The 15,233-nt window shown below is 39.6% G+C and overlaps 1 protein-coding gene across 1 annotated transcript; it reads right to left on the reverse strand.

Annotated features, from left to right (window-relative positions):
* Positions 1 to 370: 370 nt before the first annotated feature.
* cstpp1 (centriolar satellite-associated tubulin polyglutamylase complex regulator 1) lies at positions 371 to 8,323 on the reverse strand. The gene is made up of 9 exons (XM_029523014.1): positions 7,997 to 8,323; positions 7,703 to 7,805; positions 6,579 to 6,709; positions 6,102 to 6,186; positions 5,499 to 5,584; positions 4,918 to 5,119; positions 4,137 to 4,246; positions 3,294 to 3,357; positions 371 to 1,915 (listed from the first exon to the last, which is right to left on the reverse strand). The coding sequence occupies exons 1-9, from the start codon at positions 8,037 to 8,039 to the stop codon at positions 1,747 to 1,749; spliced, it is 993 nt and encodes a 330-aa protein (XP_029378874.1). The 5' UTR covers positions 8,040 to 8,323; the 3' UTR covers positions 371 to 1,746.
* Between the last annotated feature and the right edge of the window lie 6,910 nt (positions 8,324 to 15,233).

Genomic DNA, 15,233 nt, shown 5'->3' on the forward strand with positions numbered 1-15,233 from the left:
GGCCTTGAAGAACCACAGTTTTGCAGTCTTTAGGAGATTATCTCCAGTCTTTACACTGCACCAGTCAAGAATTTTCTCAAAAATTTATTATCTGACTGTGTGTACTGCCAAAAGTGTCACTCATAGACCACTATTGTCAACACTGCAGTTGCCCTCAGTTCTATGACGCTCTGTGAACTGGGGCGCTCACAGCAAACAGCTGTAGAGAGAGTTAGAATCTACTTAGCTAACACAGATAAGTTTTGCAGCTATACGCCAAAGCTTAAAGGAAACTGTACATTTACCAGGTTACATGAAACTAAAAACTCAAATGTACACTTATGTTGTGTGTGCACAGAGACAACTGTGTGTGTATACATGCACACACACACACACACACACACTACCAGTCAAAAGTATGTGACTGGTAGTATATACATCTTTTCATCTTGTCCTGGTGCCCCCAAGTGGCCAAAAAAAGAGATTAATGCAGGTTTATGATTGAAGAGAAATGTGAAGACCTCTGGACAGGCAGTTGACCTATATTATATTTGAGCAAGTTAATGTAAATAAAAACAGTGCCTTTTTTTTTTACTTTGATGTGGTGATGACGACTGCCCTAAATAATTAGCCTGGTGATGTTCTCTCCACTCACAGCATCTATAGATACACCACCGTCTTGCCCTAATGGGATGTATTGTAACTGGATATGACTTGTGCACTGGTGCGCCCAAGATGGCTGCCATGGAAGTGTAGAGTGTAGAGCTCATATCAGGCCAACAACGGTTTAAGTGCTACTACTTCTTAGTCATTCAGTGACTGATTAAATGATCAATATTACACCAGCTATGCCCCATTTTAATGAGATTTTGAGTCCGGATATAATCAGTTATAAGGATTATAGTTACCATTAGCAGCAGCAGTATAAATATCATTAATCATTTGAAGATTTTTTTTCACTTACATTAATTTCATTATTTTATTGGCCTGGCAATAACTGGTTGATTAAAATCTTTTTTGATATGTCTTAAATACTGTCCATCACATTTTCATTTCCATGCTAGCCATCCAAGGTGCACCAATGTCAATTGTTTTGATCCGCCAGAAAGTGTCCTTTTTACATGTATTCCACCTCTCTGATTCTAATACCATGGGGATCATTGTACTTAACTCATCAATATAGATATATCCTGTAAAGCTACTGTACGTATGTATGTTTGTATAGGAGTTATTGTATGCTGTTGGTATAACCAAATACTGGGTGTAACACCGCATGATATCAATGTTGTAAAATGAAGACAAGTTGCACAGACTGGTGATAGTGATGGTGGTCATTCTTGTCAATAAATCACGTTTACAACTGCCCTTAAATTACAGTTTTCAGAGAAAATAAATCATTATGTTTACTGCCTTTTTAAAAGTGATTTTTAGCTGGTCATGATTTTCAGTTGACCTCTTCCATACCTACATGCCACATGTTTGAAAGTGTTAGAAGACTAGACGTGAGCAATGACAACATCAAGGACATTATTTATGCAATGAAAACACAGAGGTTGTTCTAATATACTAGAAGTGTACAGGTGCTCATTATAACTGAGAGTTAATAGTTAACAGACAATAGTGATTAAATTAATCCAATTCATGAGTCACTTCCTTTGGCTGGGTTCACACAGCAGATAATGGAAGAGAAACTTGCGATGTGTACCGTACACATTTTTGGTTAGGCCTCGAAAGGCAACACATAACAGAATGGTGAATGGTCATAAGTCAGTTCTCAGAGGAATCTGTCTCTTCAGTGGAGCCATCACTCTCTACCTCCATCTTCCTCCTGTGGTGGATGTTCCTTCTTGGGGAGGCCTTCCTCTGCAACTCCTTCAGCCCCACCACTGCACTGCCACTGCTGTTGCTGCCAGGACTAACTGAAATTTGGGCAATTCTGGACAGAGATAGGACAAAAAGAACAGAAGCCAAGAAAAGAAACTTTCAAGGACAATAATGAGGGCAATTAAATGAGACAACAGCAAAAGGAAAGAAAGAGGCAAGAAGTTTTCCTTACACAGTCAACATCAAATCAAACTTATTTATAATGTCATAATTTCATATCCTCACAAAGTTACTTCAATGTAACTTTGGTGCTACAGGTTTAAACAAAACAAAACATGACAGTAGAGGGAAAAACTTCCTAAGAGGCAGAAACCTCAGACAGAGGCCGGAGCCATCTGCCTCGACTGATTAGGCTGAGAGAAAGAGAATTAGAGAGAGGAAAGAATGAGAAGAGAGGGGAAGGAGAGAGAGAGAGGGAGGGAGAAAGAGAGAACAAGAGGAAGAAGAAAGGGAATACAAAAAAATGCAAACAAAAAACACAGACGCATTGATGAAGATAACTATCCGGCACCACTAGATGTACATCAGTAAATATTAATAACAGCAGAAAGTAAAATAACAGAATAAGAAGAATCAAAAAGATTTATAATGACGGTTAATGATAACTACGAGTAACCTTGGTAACAGTAGGATGAGGAGGGGGAGAGAAAGAGAGAGAAACAGTGAAGTTCAATGGTGTGATCCATATAAATGAGGAGAGAAAGAGCGAGACATGCTCAGTGCATCCATGAGCAGTCTAGGCCTATAGCACCTTAATAAATAATTATAGGCTTTGTCATGGAGGAATGCTTTGAGCCTGATTTTGAAAGTTGAAGGAGTTGTGTAATGGCTTAAGAAAGAGCGATTGTTAACATGAACAAACTGATATCTATCTGTTAAAGGATTTAAAACAGCTTAGTGTAGTTCCTTTAATCCCAATTTCACGTTCCATTTTCTGTAACGAAATATCAAGGTTAGTGTGTGGTCTGTCAAAAGTAGCACTAAGCTCTAACAGGATAAGTCTCTAGGGGCAATCATTGGAATATCATTGGAGACTTTAACCAGTGCTGTTTATGTGCTATGATGTACTCCAAATCCTGACTGAAACTGTTCAAACAAGCCATTCCTATCTAGATGTTTAGATCGTTGTTTTGCAACACCTTTTTCAAAGATTTTAGAAATGAAAGGGAGGTTAGATATATGTCAATAATAAGCCAAAGCATCTGGATAAAGATTAGTTGTTTTTTTTTGTTTGTTTGTTTTTTTCAGAGGTTTAATAACCGCAATCTTAAAAGTCCGCCAGATCCAGAATGCACGTGTTAGTTAAAGGAAAAACATTGTTAAACAGCCTGGTTGGTATCAGGTCTAGAAAACAACTTGATGGTTTCGACTACAGAACCATGCATTAGTGTATGTGCCTGTTGATTACAGGTTTGTGTGCGTAAGCTCACAGTTTGTCCAGTTCCTGATCCATCTCCGGGTCAATGAGTAAGTCTGCTTTGCCAGGTAAAACTCCTGTAGAGATAGATTAATGACAATACCCAGAACAGAACTTGGGTTAAAGAGATGAAAAAACAAACAACCAAACACATGATCTTTGGTATTGCACGGTGTTTGCTCAATATGCAAATGAGCAACTGTTACAAGTTTATGACAGAATAATATGTGGCATGATGACTGAAATTGATTCATCTTATTTTCTTTCATCAAATAGCTCATGGAAAAAACGAACATTTATTGAAACACTAAAAATCCTGCAGAAACATTACAGCATATCATTAAAAAGATGATAAACACTGATCAATGAGGAGAGAGACTAAAAGTAAGTACAGCTGTGCTGCTGCTGATAACAATGCGCCCCATCAGGTAAGCCTCCAGGATGCTCCCCTTTAAACGATGGCTCAGATCAAAGTACATCTTGTTTTTGTTATCCTTAGTTTCCCTAACTCCTCTCTTTGCATCTTTAGCAGGAGGGAAAAGATGCTAAGTTATTCAACATGTAACAGAAAAATCTACAAACGCAGAGGATAATAGCAAAGAAGGTCATGCAGTACGATAACACATTAGATAATACATTTGTTCATGACACCTCAGAATTAAAAATAACAATTTCAAGGCATTTTATAACGCTAGTATAGAGCCCTCTGTAATGCATGGTTGAATGTAATGCAAATAAATTAATGATGGTTATACATTAATGATATTGTACACTTATTAACATATATATGTTGACCAAAATTTTAAATATCCTTGCAAGGCAGGAGAAGGAGTGTGATGAGTGATGTTAAACCTACCTATAGTTTGATTGACGGTCTCATGTTTAGCCAGGTTCATTAGGAAGCTATAGTAACAGACTTTGTCAGTTTCTTCCAGTATTTCCCTCATACAAGACCTGGGAGGGTGACTTCACACAGACACAAACTGTCAAATAAGGCACACATTCATTCATTCATTCATCTTCTACTGCTTCTATTATTTAACTACTATTTATAGCCCAAACTTTTATTCAACTACTAAATAAATACCACTAACAAAATCTAATTATTCTTGAAGTGTACAGAAAAAGTGAAAAAGAGGAAACTTTTGAAACGATGCAACACTGTGACAGATCAACATGTGTACTTTTCATATGACATTAATAATTTTACCTTATTGCCTTAATATTTATTACTACTGTACCTTCACATAAGTGGATAGCATGATGTAGTTTTTTTCTCTTATTCTCACACACAAACACACACCAAAGTCCGCCTTTTAGGAGAAGCTCTGAGTCTCTGTGTCTGTGTCTGTGCAAACATTTGATACATATATGCCACCAACATGACCATTAATGGGCCTCTACTCTGACCAAAGCTGCCTCCTCTTGTAAGCATATTTTGTATGTGTTAACATACACAACAGAATAATTTTAACAACATATACAAATAGCGTGACCTATGATGGTATAATTTTTTTATTCCAATTCAACCTCCAGTCATGCCTTTTTTTCTCTACATACTATATGCATAAACCTAGGTTCCTAATGGATGTGTGGTTCCCTCTCAGTGACAACTGTAATGTGTGTGTATGTGTTACCTGTGTTTGAACCTGTCACAGAGGGCATCTATACACTGAGCCAGAGTGGACGGCTCCACACCATCCTGATGCCGCTCCATGTTGTTCTCTGTCGACACAGGGGGCAGCAGCTCAATGGAGGTGGAGGTGGGGACGATCACAGTGTTAGGACTTTTCCCTGCTAACAGATCCTGATAGATCATCAGCACACTGTCCAGGAACTCTACACAGACACAGGGGATTATGGAAATTTTGAAATCGGGGGTTAAAATCTGCTTTCCTCAGCTTCAATTTGATATGGATTTCGACTGCTAATACTGCCTTTCACAAAAAAAAATAGCTAGAACTCAACACAGTTCACTTCAGATAGAGGTTCATCTTCCACTACTTCTAGCTGATAGTTTGTATTACTATTTTTATATGAGATTGGACTGCAGGAATAATTCTGGTGTTGCGTACAAGAAATGTCCGCAACAGAGTGTATTGTCTAGTTTTTAATACCTAATTCCAAACATTTAAACAGGAGTTGGCCACAGCCAAATTGAATGTATTTGCCTTGACATATTGTACACAGTCAATATCAAGAGAAGCCTCTTCTCTACCTTGGTAGTGGAACTGCAGCTGGAAGGCATAGAGGAAGTCAGAAAAAGACATCAAACAATCTATGGCGTCATCCATTAGAACAATTCTACAACAAAAGAGGAGAAAAGCAGTTCAGAAAACATTATATTATATATAATTCTGCTGGTAGCAAGTAGTGGTGATGTCCACAGCTCAGCCAAAGTGACCATCAATTACTGGAGTTTTAAACATAAATCTTTTTGCAGGTCACCTTGACCTTTGACCACAAAATTCTAATCTGTTTGTCAATGCAAAGGAATAAAATGTTAAAGGATTAAATTTAGTGAAAAAATATTGGCCATTAAATGTGTAGAACAGAGGGAGAACGCATTCTGCGCACCATTACAGAAATATATCATAATATTGTTTTTTAAGGCTGTTGTAGCTTTTAGTCTTAATAATTGATGATAATTGTATATTATATGTACCTCATTCTAATTGCTATTTTCAGTATTACACAGTATGTAATGGTAAAGTTCTAGTCGCCCAATGAATAATGGTGTGACATTGTTGCATTCATTAGGAACATTACACAACAAGTATAAGTACATTGTGTTTTGTCCACAGAGTGTCAATGTACTGACCGGGCTGCACTCTGTACCATCTCCACTGGAAAGTCTGGACACAGTAACTGCAGCAGTGACCTGTACTCATGCATGGAGAGTAGGTCTGGAACACAACAACACATGACACCAGTGACCTTCTGAATTAAATGTTACAGTCAAGTGGAAGTGAAATTAGTATTAAGAAGTGGGAGCCATGATTATGTGTATTGGATTATTTCAGCAATCAATCATGATTTAGTATCCAGAATGGTAAAAAAAATAAAATAATAAAAAGCAGCTAGCTGCCAAAGAGCTGTGATTGACATTTTCAGGTAATGATATTTCTGTCATCAAACAAATCCTGATGACCATTCAAGTGACCACTAAATGCTCATTATAAGCACAAAGCGTCCAAAGTTTGGACCGAATCTTTATTTAAAGACAATTATAGTCTAATACACTATCTATCTATCTATCTAACTATCAACAAAGTTTTCATCCTTGTCTCTCACTCACCGCCACTCTTGCCAATCTGTCTGTAGCATCTCCAGAAGACTCTGATGAAAGAGGCTCTGTTATGAGGAGTAGCTCTAATGTAGTTGTACTCTCTGAAGAGGATGTGGTTACTGTTCTTTACACTGCTGAAACTATGGACACACATCACAGTACCAAAGAGAAATAACTAACAATGCCGTAAAACGTTAACTTGGCATGGCATGGGCTTACTTCAGATCTAGTTTTTCTTATGAACTCCAAACTATGTAACTATGGACAGCATGACCAGCTTTCTGAATCACATTTTAATAAAATTTTATTTTATTCATTTCATTTCATTTTCATTCATTAATTTATCTTCTGCTGATCATCCATTTATGGGTCTCAGAAACTCACATTGGGTAAGGGCAGGGTGCACCCTGGACAGGTCACCAGTCCATCACAGGGCCAACATACAAAGACGAACAACCGCTCACATTAACACTCAGACCTACTGACATTTTAGAGTCATCAATTAACCCAAACATGATGTCTTTGGATGGTGGGAGGAAACCTGAGTACAGGGTAGTACGGGGATGGACATTTACAGAAAGGCCCCAGGCCTGGGAATCGAACCAACAGTGCTAACCACTGTTCCCCCACTCTGCCCAACTTAGTTTTATCTTTAATTTATTATGTATTTCATTTGTACATTATAACACTAAAGTATGACCATACTTATAGTAGTATTTCTATTTGTATAATGGAGCACTTGTAACAAATCAAATTTAAACAAATCTAACTTGTGAAGGCAGTGAAGAAACACACACTGTATTTTTTATTTTAATCATTTATAGACCTTTTAAAAATGCGGTCAGATGAACAGATGTGGTTCAGGAGGAAAGGAGCTAAAAGAGATGCCATATGTACTTTTTATTTGCACGAATTTGGAATGATTCTTAGATTGCAAATCAGCACACTGATGACTTCATGTGAACTGTATCTAATAGTGGAGAAGGATTGTTGGTGTTGCATTACTGAAATTGATTTACGGTGTTTTTGTTGTTGGTGTTTTGGCTTTGTTTGTTTTGTTTCTTGCATTGATCTGCTGTCCACACCTAGTCTCCACAGTGCATCTGAACTGATCGTGGATTAGTAAAACGTACTACTCAGCAAAGTAGCGGGTCACCCCAAACTGGGTGTATTCCTCTTTATGCTCCAGCAGCTGGGTCACTGCATCACTCAAATAGAACAACACGTTACTGTCGGCTGGAAGAGACAAAAACACAAACATACAATCATATGGAAGAAACAGACTGTAACGGGTTCAGTTCAAACGTTGACCAAATACTTCTGAATGAGATAAAGAGTTGGAGTGATGGCTCACGACAATGAAATGAATCGGCGGCAGCTAAAAGAGCTAAGATGTTCACAGCTAACGAAGCTAACACAGCACTTACCGAGGTACTCATCAACAGAGACGGTGGAGTTAAAACGGTTCATTCTGCGCGTTTTCAGCAGATAAACTTCAGTTGACCTCAACCCGGGATGTCCACAGTTCACTCAGAACAACTGTAGTTTAGGTAACGATCTAATAAAGACATTTCTAGAGTGACATTCTGCTACCGTGATACGAAATCTTGATGTGGTGCTGCTATGGAAACACCGGGATATCACGAGTACAGCTGGCCGGTTCCTGAATCACCGGGGTCAGTGATTCGAATCTTCGTACTGAATCAGGAGTCCAACGTCTCCATTAACCCGGATCCTCTGAGTCCTCTGGATGGATGCTGCTACGCCGGAAACAGTGCTGAATCACCGGAAACACATTATTATTATATTATTATTACACTTTTAGAATAAGAATAATAATGATAATGAAACAGCAATAATAATACAGATGATGAAGACTTATGAAGTAGGTCAAATGTATGAAAAGAAATGTGGGTTATTATATAGCAAGCATAATCACTAGCTATGACGTCAAATGACTTTTTACAGACACGCCTCGTCCCGCGACTGACGCTTCTGTTATGGGGTGGTGGTGGTGGGGGGGGGGGGGTGCCTCTTTTTCTATTTCTCTTTTTTAATATATATAAATATATATATGACTGCAGTCATACTCCACCAGTCGCTGATCAGAGAGCTACCACAGTTTATATTATTGTGACAGCAAGCCTCTGGTAGTTGATATGTTGTCTGTCTCTTGTTTGTTTCATATTGCACATGTCCAGCAAGGGGAGCTGTGGCGTCATTAGCTGGGCTTGGTGTTCCCAGTACTATAAGAGTAGACCACACCAGCTCTGGGATGAGAGAGGGGACCAAGGGGAAACTGCCCTCTACTTTCCACACCCCTTACTTCTGTTTATTTGTATGTTTTCACCTTACAACACACCACTCACCACTTATACACTCATGCATACGTGCTTACATTACTGACTTCCTGATTGTCACTCCTTGTACATTTTTCTAGATATGTTGGATTTGGGTTAGTTTAAATGCATTATGATTTATTTGCTTTAAAATTGCTGTGTCACATCACTCATTATTTGTCATGGTTTTGAGCTGACCGTGACACTATCAAAAGTCACAAATCTCAACTGCTCCACAGTTCACACCTTTCATGACTCTCCTCTGGAGATGAAGCCTGAAAGATAGGGTTCGGGTAAAGAGCAGTGGAGAGAGGACACAGAGAAAGCAAATCTTTTACCTTAGACATACTGTGTGAAGATGTTTTTTGGAATTTTTTTTATGTTTATCTATATATAAGTCCTTAGAATGCTGTGGAACTGGAGTCTAATCCTTGTATGTGTTAATGTACTCAGAATCTGAACCAGAATCAGCTTTATTGGCTGATGTTTAACAGCAGTTGTTTTCTTCTCACTGACCCACATCAGAAGGGAAAAGAAGCACCAGACAAGCTATTGCTGTCATTGAACATCTAATGACTGCTCTCCTAATGCCTCAGCAGAGCCTTTTAAACACGTGCAGCCAAACAAAGTCCTGTTGGCCTTAGAGACACAACCAATTCTTTAAAATAAGGCAGCAGAAACCCACTGGGTACAATGGACTAATTTTACTACTGTTACTGTCACTTTCTTCCAGGTATCAGGAGAGACTGGTTGTCACACTAAGAGTGGATGAAGTTCCTGTTAGTGCTGTAGAACACAGTTATCAGAAGGTCATTTAAAAGAGCAGTTTTAGACATTCTCCACTATTTTCTCTCTGGGCTGTGACGTTCTTCGTTTTCACCAAGGAAAACTTGGTGATTTATTAAATAACATAATTATATTTATAGCAGCAAAGCACTCATGTTATTAGAGTCTTTGTTAAAATTCTTACTTTTATTAGTCTAAATGTGTGTGATTAACCCTCAGCTGGACTGTGATAAGGGTTCATGTGTTAGATCAACTAACACTAACATTGGACAAACGTTGGGCAGCACAGCAGCATAGTGGTTAGCCCCACAATAAGAAGGTTGCGTGTTCAGTGCCTGGGACTTTTCTGTGAGGAGTCTGCATGTTCTCCCCGGGTCTGCATGTGTTTCCTCCAGGTATTCTGATTTCCCCCCACCATCTAAAGACATCATGTTTGGGTTAACTGGTAACTCTAAATTGTCTGTGGGTCTGAGTGTGAGTGTGAGTGGTTGTTGGTCTCTGTCTGTCTCTGTGTATTGGCCCTGCGATGGAATGGTGACCTGTCCAGGGTGACCCCACTCTTGCTGGGATTGGTTCCAGCACCTCGTGACCTGGAAACGGATAAGCAGTTGAAGATGAATTGTAGGAGTAGAGTGTGGTGATGGTTATTAATTGGTTTCACTTGTGTGATGCTGTGGCCTAATGAATCTAGGAACCTTTGCTGGTTCAGCAGCTGTGTTTCCGAGGGGAAGGGGGAAACAGTTTTTGACAGATGTTGCTGGTGTTATGAAAGATGTAAGTGTGATAATGTGAATACAAATAAATTGAGTTTGTGTATTACAAAGAATGAAGAAGTGGACTTAATTTTTTTATGGAAAACATACAAAAATAAACAAATATGGTAACTTTCATTTTACTTACATTGTAACAGTGTAAAGAGATTGCCACGGAAACATCAACTTTGCATTTGTGCAAATCATCTCAAAATATAACATATGTTGGTGCTTAATGTAATAAATTCTGAACGGATTGTAATAAAACTAAGATAAACATATCAATAAAATAAATATAAATGATTGAATACAGTAATATAACAAGACAAATAATTACTGATTTCACAAGGTGGGATTCCGATTAATTTTAGCTATCCATTTCAATAGGGAAGTTTCTTAAAATACCATATAATTTTTGTGCTTTCACACCTTTTAGAAGTTTCATGTACATTTTAAATTAGTTCATAAAGACAATAAATTTGGGGGATGATTTCAGTAGTGTAGTCTTGCTGCTGAATTTTGCTAGGCCTAGGATTACAGCAGAGTTCATAATTTTTGTTTTGTAAGATCATACTAAAAGTTAAGTCATCTCTAGAGATTGTAACGCGTATAGGATGGTCCCAATTGCAGCACAAACCACACCAGCATATAATTTACTGTCTTTATTAAATACCAAGTCCAAAACAGTGGCAGCACAGAAAGAAATCCACTGTTCAGAGGAGTATGGGTCCAGGGGGAATTGAACCCCTTTTGTTCCCCAGGTAAAGACACAACCCACAAGGTTATAGCACCGGCAACAGTCTAAAAGCCCAGATCTCCATTAAAAGCTGTTGTTAGCTCAGAGAGGGGGGTACTGGAAAGGGGATAAAAGGGAAAATCACGGTTGGAGGGCTGTTGGCAGGGTGTTGTGGACTGGGTTGCATCGGCAGCAGGTAAACTGGCAACAGAGCAGATGTGATCAGAGGAGATGGCAGAGCAGGAATTGGTGGAGTGCCTCTCAGCCGCAGGCGGACGAAGACCAGAAGATCTGCAGGCATACTAAAGACCGTGTAAACTCAATTTTTGTCTGTGTATACTGCAATCTGCATGTTCTCTCTGTCTCTCTTGAAAATGTCCTCTGGGAAAAGATTACTGTCAATGGTGTTTTGGAACAGCTCTTTGAAAGTGAATGTGACATAGAGGAGAATGTGTCTGAAACAGAGGATTGTGTTGAGGAGGACCCTGATTTTGAGGCATTCTCGTCTGATGAGAATCAGAGTGGTGACCCTCCTGTTGTCACTCAACAACCAGCAGACATGATCCCTTCCAAAAATGGGAAGACAATATGGTTCCTTTCCTCACTTCAACAGCAGGGTAGACTTGGTGTTGCTAATATTATCAAAATGGTTCCAGGCTCCACCAGATATGCAGTCAGCCATGTTGAAGACATCAAGTGATAATTTGAGCTCTTATTGTTCTTGGGATGACAGATTTAGAGGGGAAGTGTGTGTATGAGGACAGTTGGAAAGACTTGGATGTAGCTGACTTTGAAGCCTATATTGGCTTGCTCATTTTGGCAGGAGTGCACAACAGAGATTTCTCAGGTCTCTGTTAAGTGCCTTCCTGGGCCCTTATCTGAACCTTGCATCTAGAGACCCTACTTTCCCAAGACAATAGATTGCAGTCAGTGCCACAAATCAGCATGAACCTGCCTCATCCTGCAGAGAGGTACCCCTTCTCTGACCCTCCACTCAGGCTGACATGATAACCTTATCAGGCAGCAAATGCAAATTGCCACTCTGGAATGCATCCATACTCATAAGGCCACCAGGGTTGACATAATAAGAAATAGGATACTCTGATCAAGTAAGAGTGCAAAGACGCCGAACCGACTTCTCTACAAAAACAGGACTTCATAGCTGTTTGAACCGTTTTTCCACGAGCTAATTTGGCAGAGATAGGACTTCCACCGAATAATGAACTACTCCAATCACGCAGCCACAGTACCACCTGATGGCGAGCCATCGGAACCAATGGCGTGTTGCCACCACACCATAACCTACGTACTTGGATTCCACTCATAATTGTCTGAGAAAGAGAAGAAGACACTTCATACACTGTCCATAGCCATGTCTCTGATTTTACACAGCCAGTCAACATATGCATGAAAATTATCTTTTCTTAGTTCATTCGTTTATGTGCTCTGTGATGTTGTGACTAACTAATAACCATTTAATTGTGTTTTACAGTCAATCAGATAAAACCATGTCCACCAAAGTAACCACGGCAAGCAGAGAAAACTGTACTTATCAAAACAATACATCTATCTTTGTTTTATATATATAACTTCAAACTTGGGTGAATGAAAGGCGGAGTTAAAACCCAAACACCGCCCCTGCTATGCCCTGACACTAAAGGGAGGAATTTGATTGGACTAAATTCGCGCCGACAACCAGACCACACCCGTGGGTCGGCCCCCAAATAAAAGTAGTCAAAATTAAATGTTATGGAGTCTTGGTGGCGTTCTGGGGAAGTTCTGAAGAGGAGAGCTTCCCCAGGAGACTTGACGAAGCAATAACAAGCACAACAGAAAAAGAAACTCAGAAGTCAGAATTTAGCGGCAAAGCTACAGGGGCTAAGTTCTAACTTAAAGCTGAAGCTACTGGAGACCGGAACAAGTTTGGCTGCACGGCACTCCGCCTCCAGCGTCTTGAGTTGCCGTGGTAACCAGGGCCGCTTGTGCTGCCCACTGCTCCAGTCTGTTTTCATCAGGAAAGAGAAGAATAATTCGGATATTAACTTAATAACCAAGCCAATCACACGAAATACAACTCTGCCGCTGAAGAGGGACGAGCCAGACGGACAGCCACTTCAGCCGAGGACCAGTCTAACTTGGGAGGCCACGACGAAGGATCTCGACACGGCCACTCTCGTCAGACATCTCCTGCTCTGCGTGGCCAGTTGAGTCGTCTCCTAAGTAAGGTGGCGTTTATCTGCCTCCCCAGCTGGTTGTTCTGAGTGGTTCGAGGCATGGAACCACTCAGGCATTGTTATACTCCTTCCTTCAATAAAGTCAATCCACATCCATCCAAGAACATTCCTTCCAGATTGAGACTTGATAGGAGGCAACACTATACACAGTCTTTGGCACAACATCTCTGAAGACATTCTATGTTTTGTCCCATGTCATACGCTTTGATGACAAACAAACAGGGCAGGGCCGATGACAATGTGACAAACTTGCAATAAGGGATATGTGGGACAAGTGGGTGCAGTGGTTACCCATCCAGGCCCCCACGTGACTGTTGATGAGTGCTTGGTTTTGTTGTCCATTCTGACAACATAAGCCAAGCAAACCTGCCAAATATGGCATCAAAATATGGGCTGCATGTGATGCACAGTCCAGCTTTGCCTGGAATATGCAGGTTTACACAGGCAAATCTCCTGACAAAGCACCGGAAAAAAAATCAGGGCACAAGGGTTGTGCTTGATATGGCTGAAGGACTGCATGGGCATAATATTTATTGAAGAAAACATTAAATCCAGTTCAGAAGTCCGCTGTGGCGAAGTGAGTTCTTATTAAAGTAAGCCCGCAAACTGGTGAGCTGACCTACACAGAGCGTGTCTGGCTTGGTAAGCTGACCGAGAGCAAATAAAATGGTACCTCTTTATACAATTGGATCAAAGCAGTGACAACAAACAATGAACAAAAGGCAAATATCAGCAAGCTAAAAGGGAAGAAACAAAAGGCAATAAAAACGGGGGCATTTACAGTCAGGGGCATTAGCTGAGAGTTGTTCCCAGATGTGGTTCCCAAAGAATCACTCAGTGTGAAACTGTCCCAAATGGAGATCAAGGAAAAGGGTCCAGCTGCAGGGGGCAGGACACTGCTCCCACTGAGCCAAAATCTATAAAGGTGTTAAATCCATGCACCAGGTTTGATTCCCTACTCTTCAATTTTTTTAAGGAAAGATGTTTTCACACTGAAACCTGTTCTCTGAAACAGGTTGACAGGAAACAGGAAAGTTGAAAATAAGCTCCCTTCTCTGCTGCTCCTGATTTTCATTCACGTTTCATAAGCTGTTGGACTCAAAACTAGATTGATGTTAAAGCTGATAAAAGTGGAGCCACTTTTCACTGGTTTAAACAGAGCAGTTTGTTGTGTAATGTATATAGATTGTGAGTATTTTTGGATCATATTTTGGATTAACAAGCTAAATAACAAAAATCTGAGATAAAATGTAAATGCATATAAAGTAAATGTATAAAACAGCATAATATAATAAATTGTAAGAAAGTTAAAATACTTAAGTTAATGAATTTAGTGATTCTCGCGTCTGCAGCTGAATGATGAACGAAGATGGTAAATACTGATTTTACTCACTACATTTTTGTTCATCTTAAGATCAATTTGTAAATAAACAAGCAAAAACAATCAAAATAAAGGTTTAATTAATACAGTCTATCATTTCAGCTGTTGTTTAAGTGTTAGCTCTGAAACAACTCCTCTGAATATTTGTACACTCTATACAGTTCAGTGACTTCAGGCGTCACTCCCATACTATATAGATCTTTCAGTTGTTTTTGGTGTTAATCAGGATGATTTCCAGCAGTTGGTCCACCCTGTTTTTGGTGATCCCTCCTGTGGATGTTAACTCTTTTTTAGAGGAGCTGAGTGAGAGTTAACTGTCATGTAAAAATTATCTTAATGAGATCAGAGGACAGCATGTTCTTTATTTCTTTCACTGAATCAATGAAATGAAATACGAATGATTGAGTGACACCGACAATATACACACTTGTATGCT

The sequence above is a fragment of the Echeneis naucrates genome, chromosome 16 (assembly GCF_900963305.1).
Source record: "Echeneis naucrates chromosome 16, fEcheNa1.1, whole genome shotgun sequence".
In the NCBI taxonomy this organism is placed as follows: domain Eukaryota; kingdom Metazoa; phylum Chordata; class Actinopteri; order Carangiformes; family Echeneidae; genus Echeneis; species Echeneis naucrates.

Excerpts from the sequence above, each read along its gene's own strand:
- cstpp1 (XM_029523014.1), bottom strand. The coding sequence starts at position 8,039 with ATGAACCGTTTTAACTCCACCGTCTCTGTTGATGAGTACCTCG. Across the intron at positions 6,187-6,578 it reads ACAGATTGGCAAGAGTGGCG|ACCTACTCTCCATGCATGAG; the intron begins GTGAGTGAGAGA and ends GTTGTGTTCCAG. Across the intron at positions 3,358-4,136 it reads GACCGTCAATCAAACTATAG|GAGTTTTACCTGGCAAAGCA; the intron begins GTAGGTTTAACA and ends CTATCTCTACAG.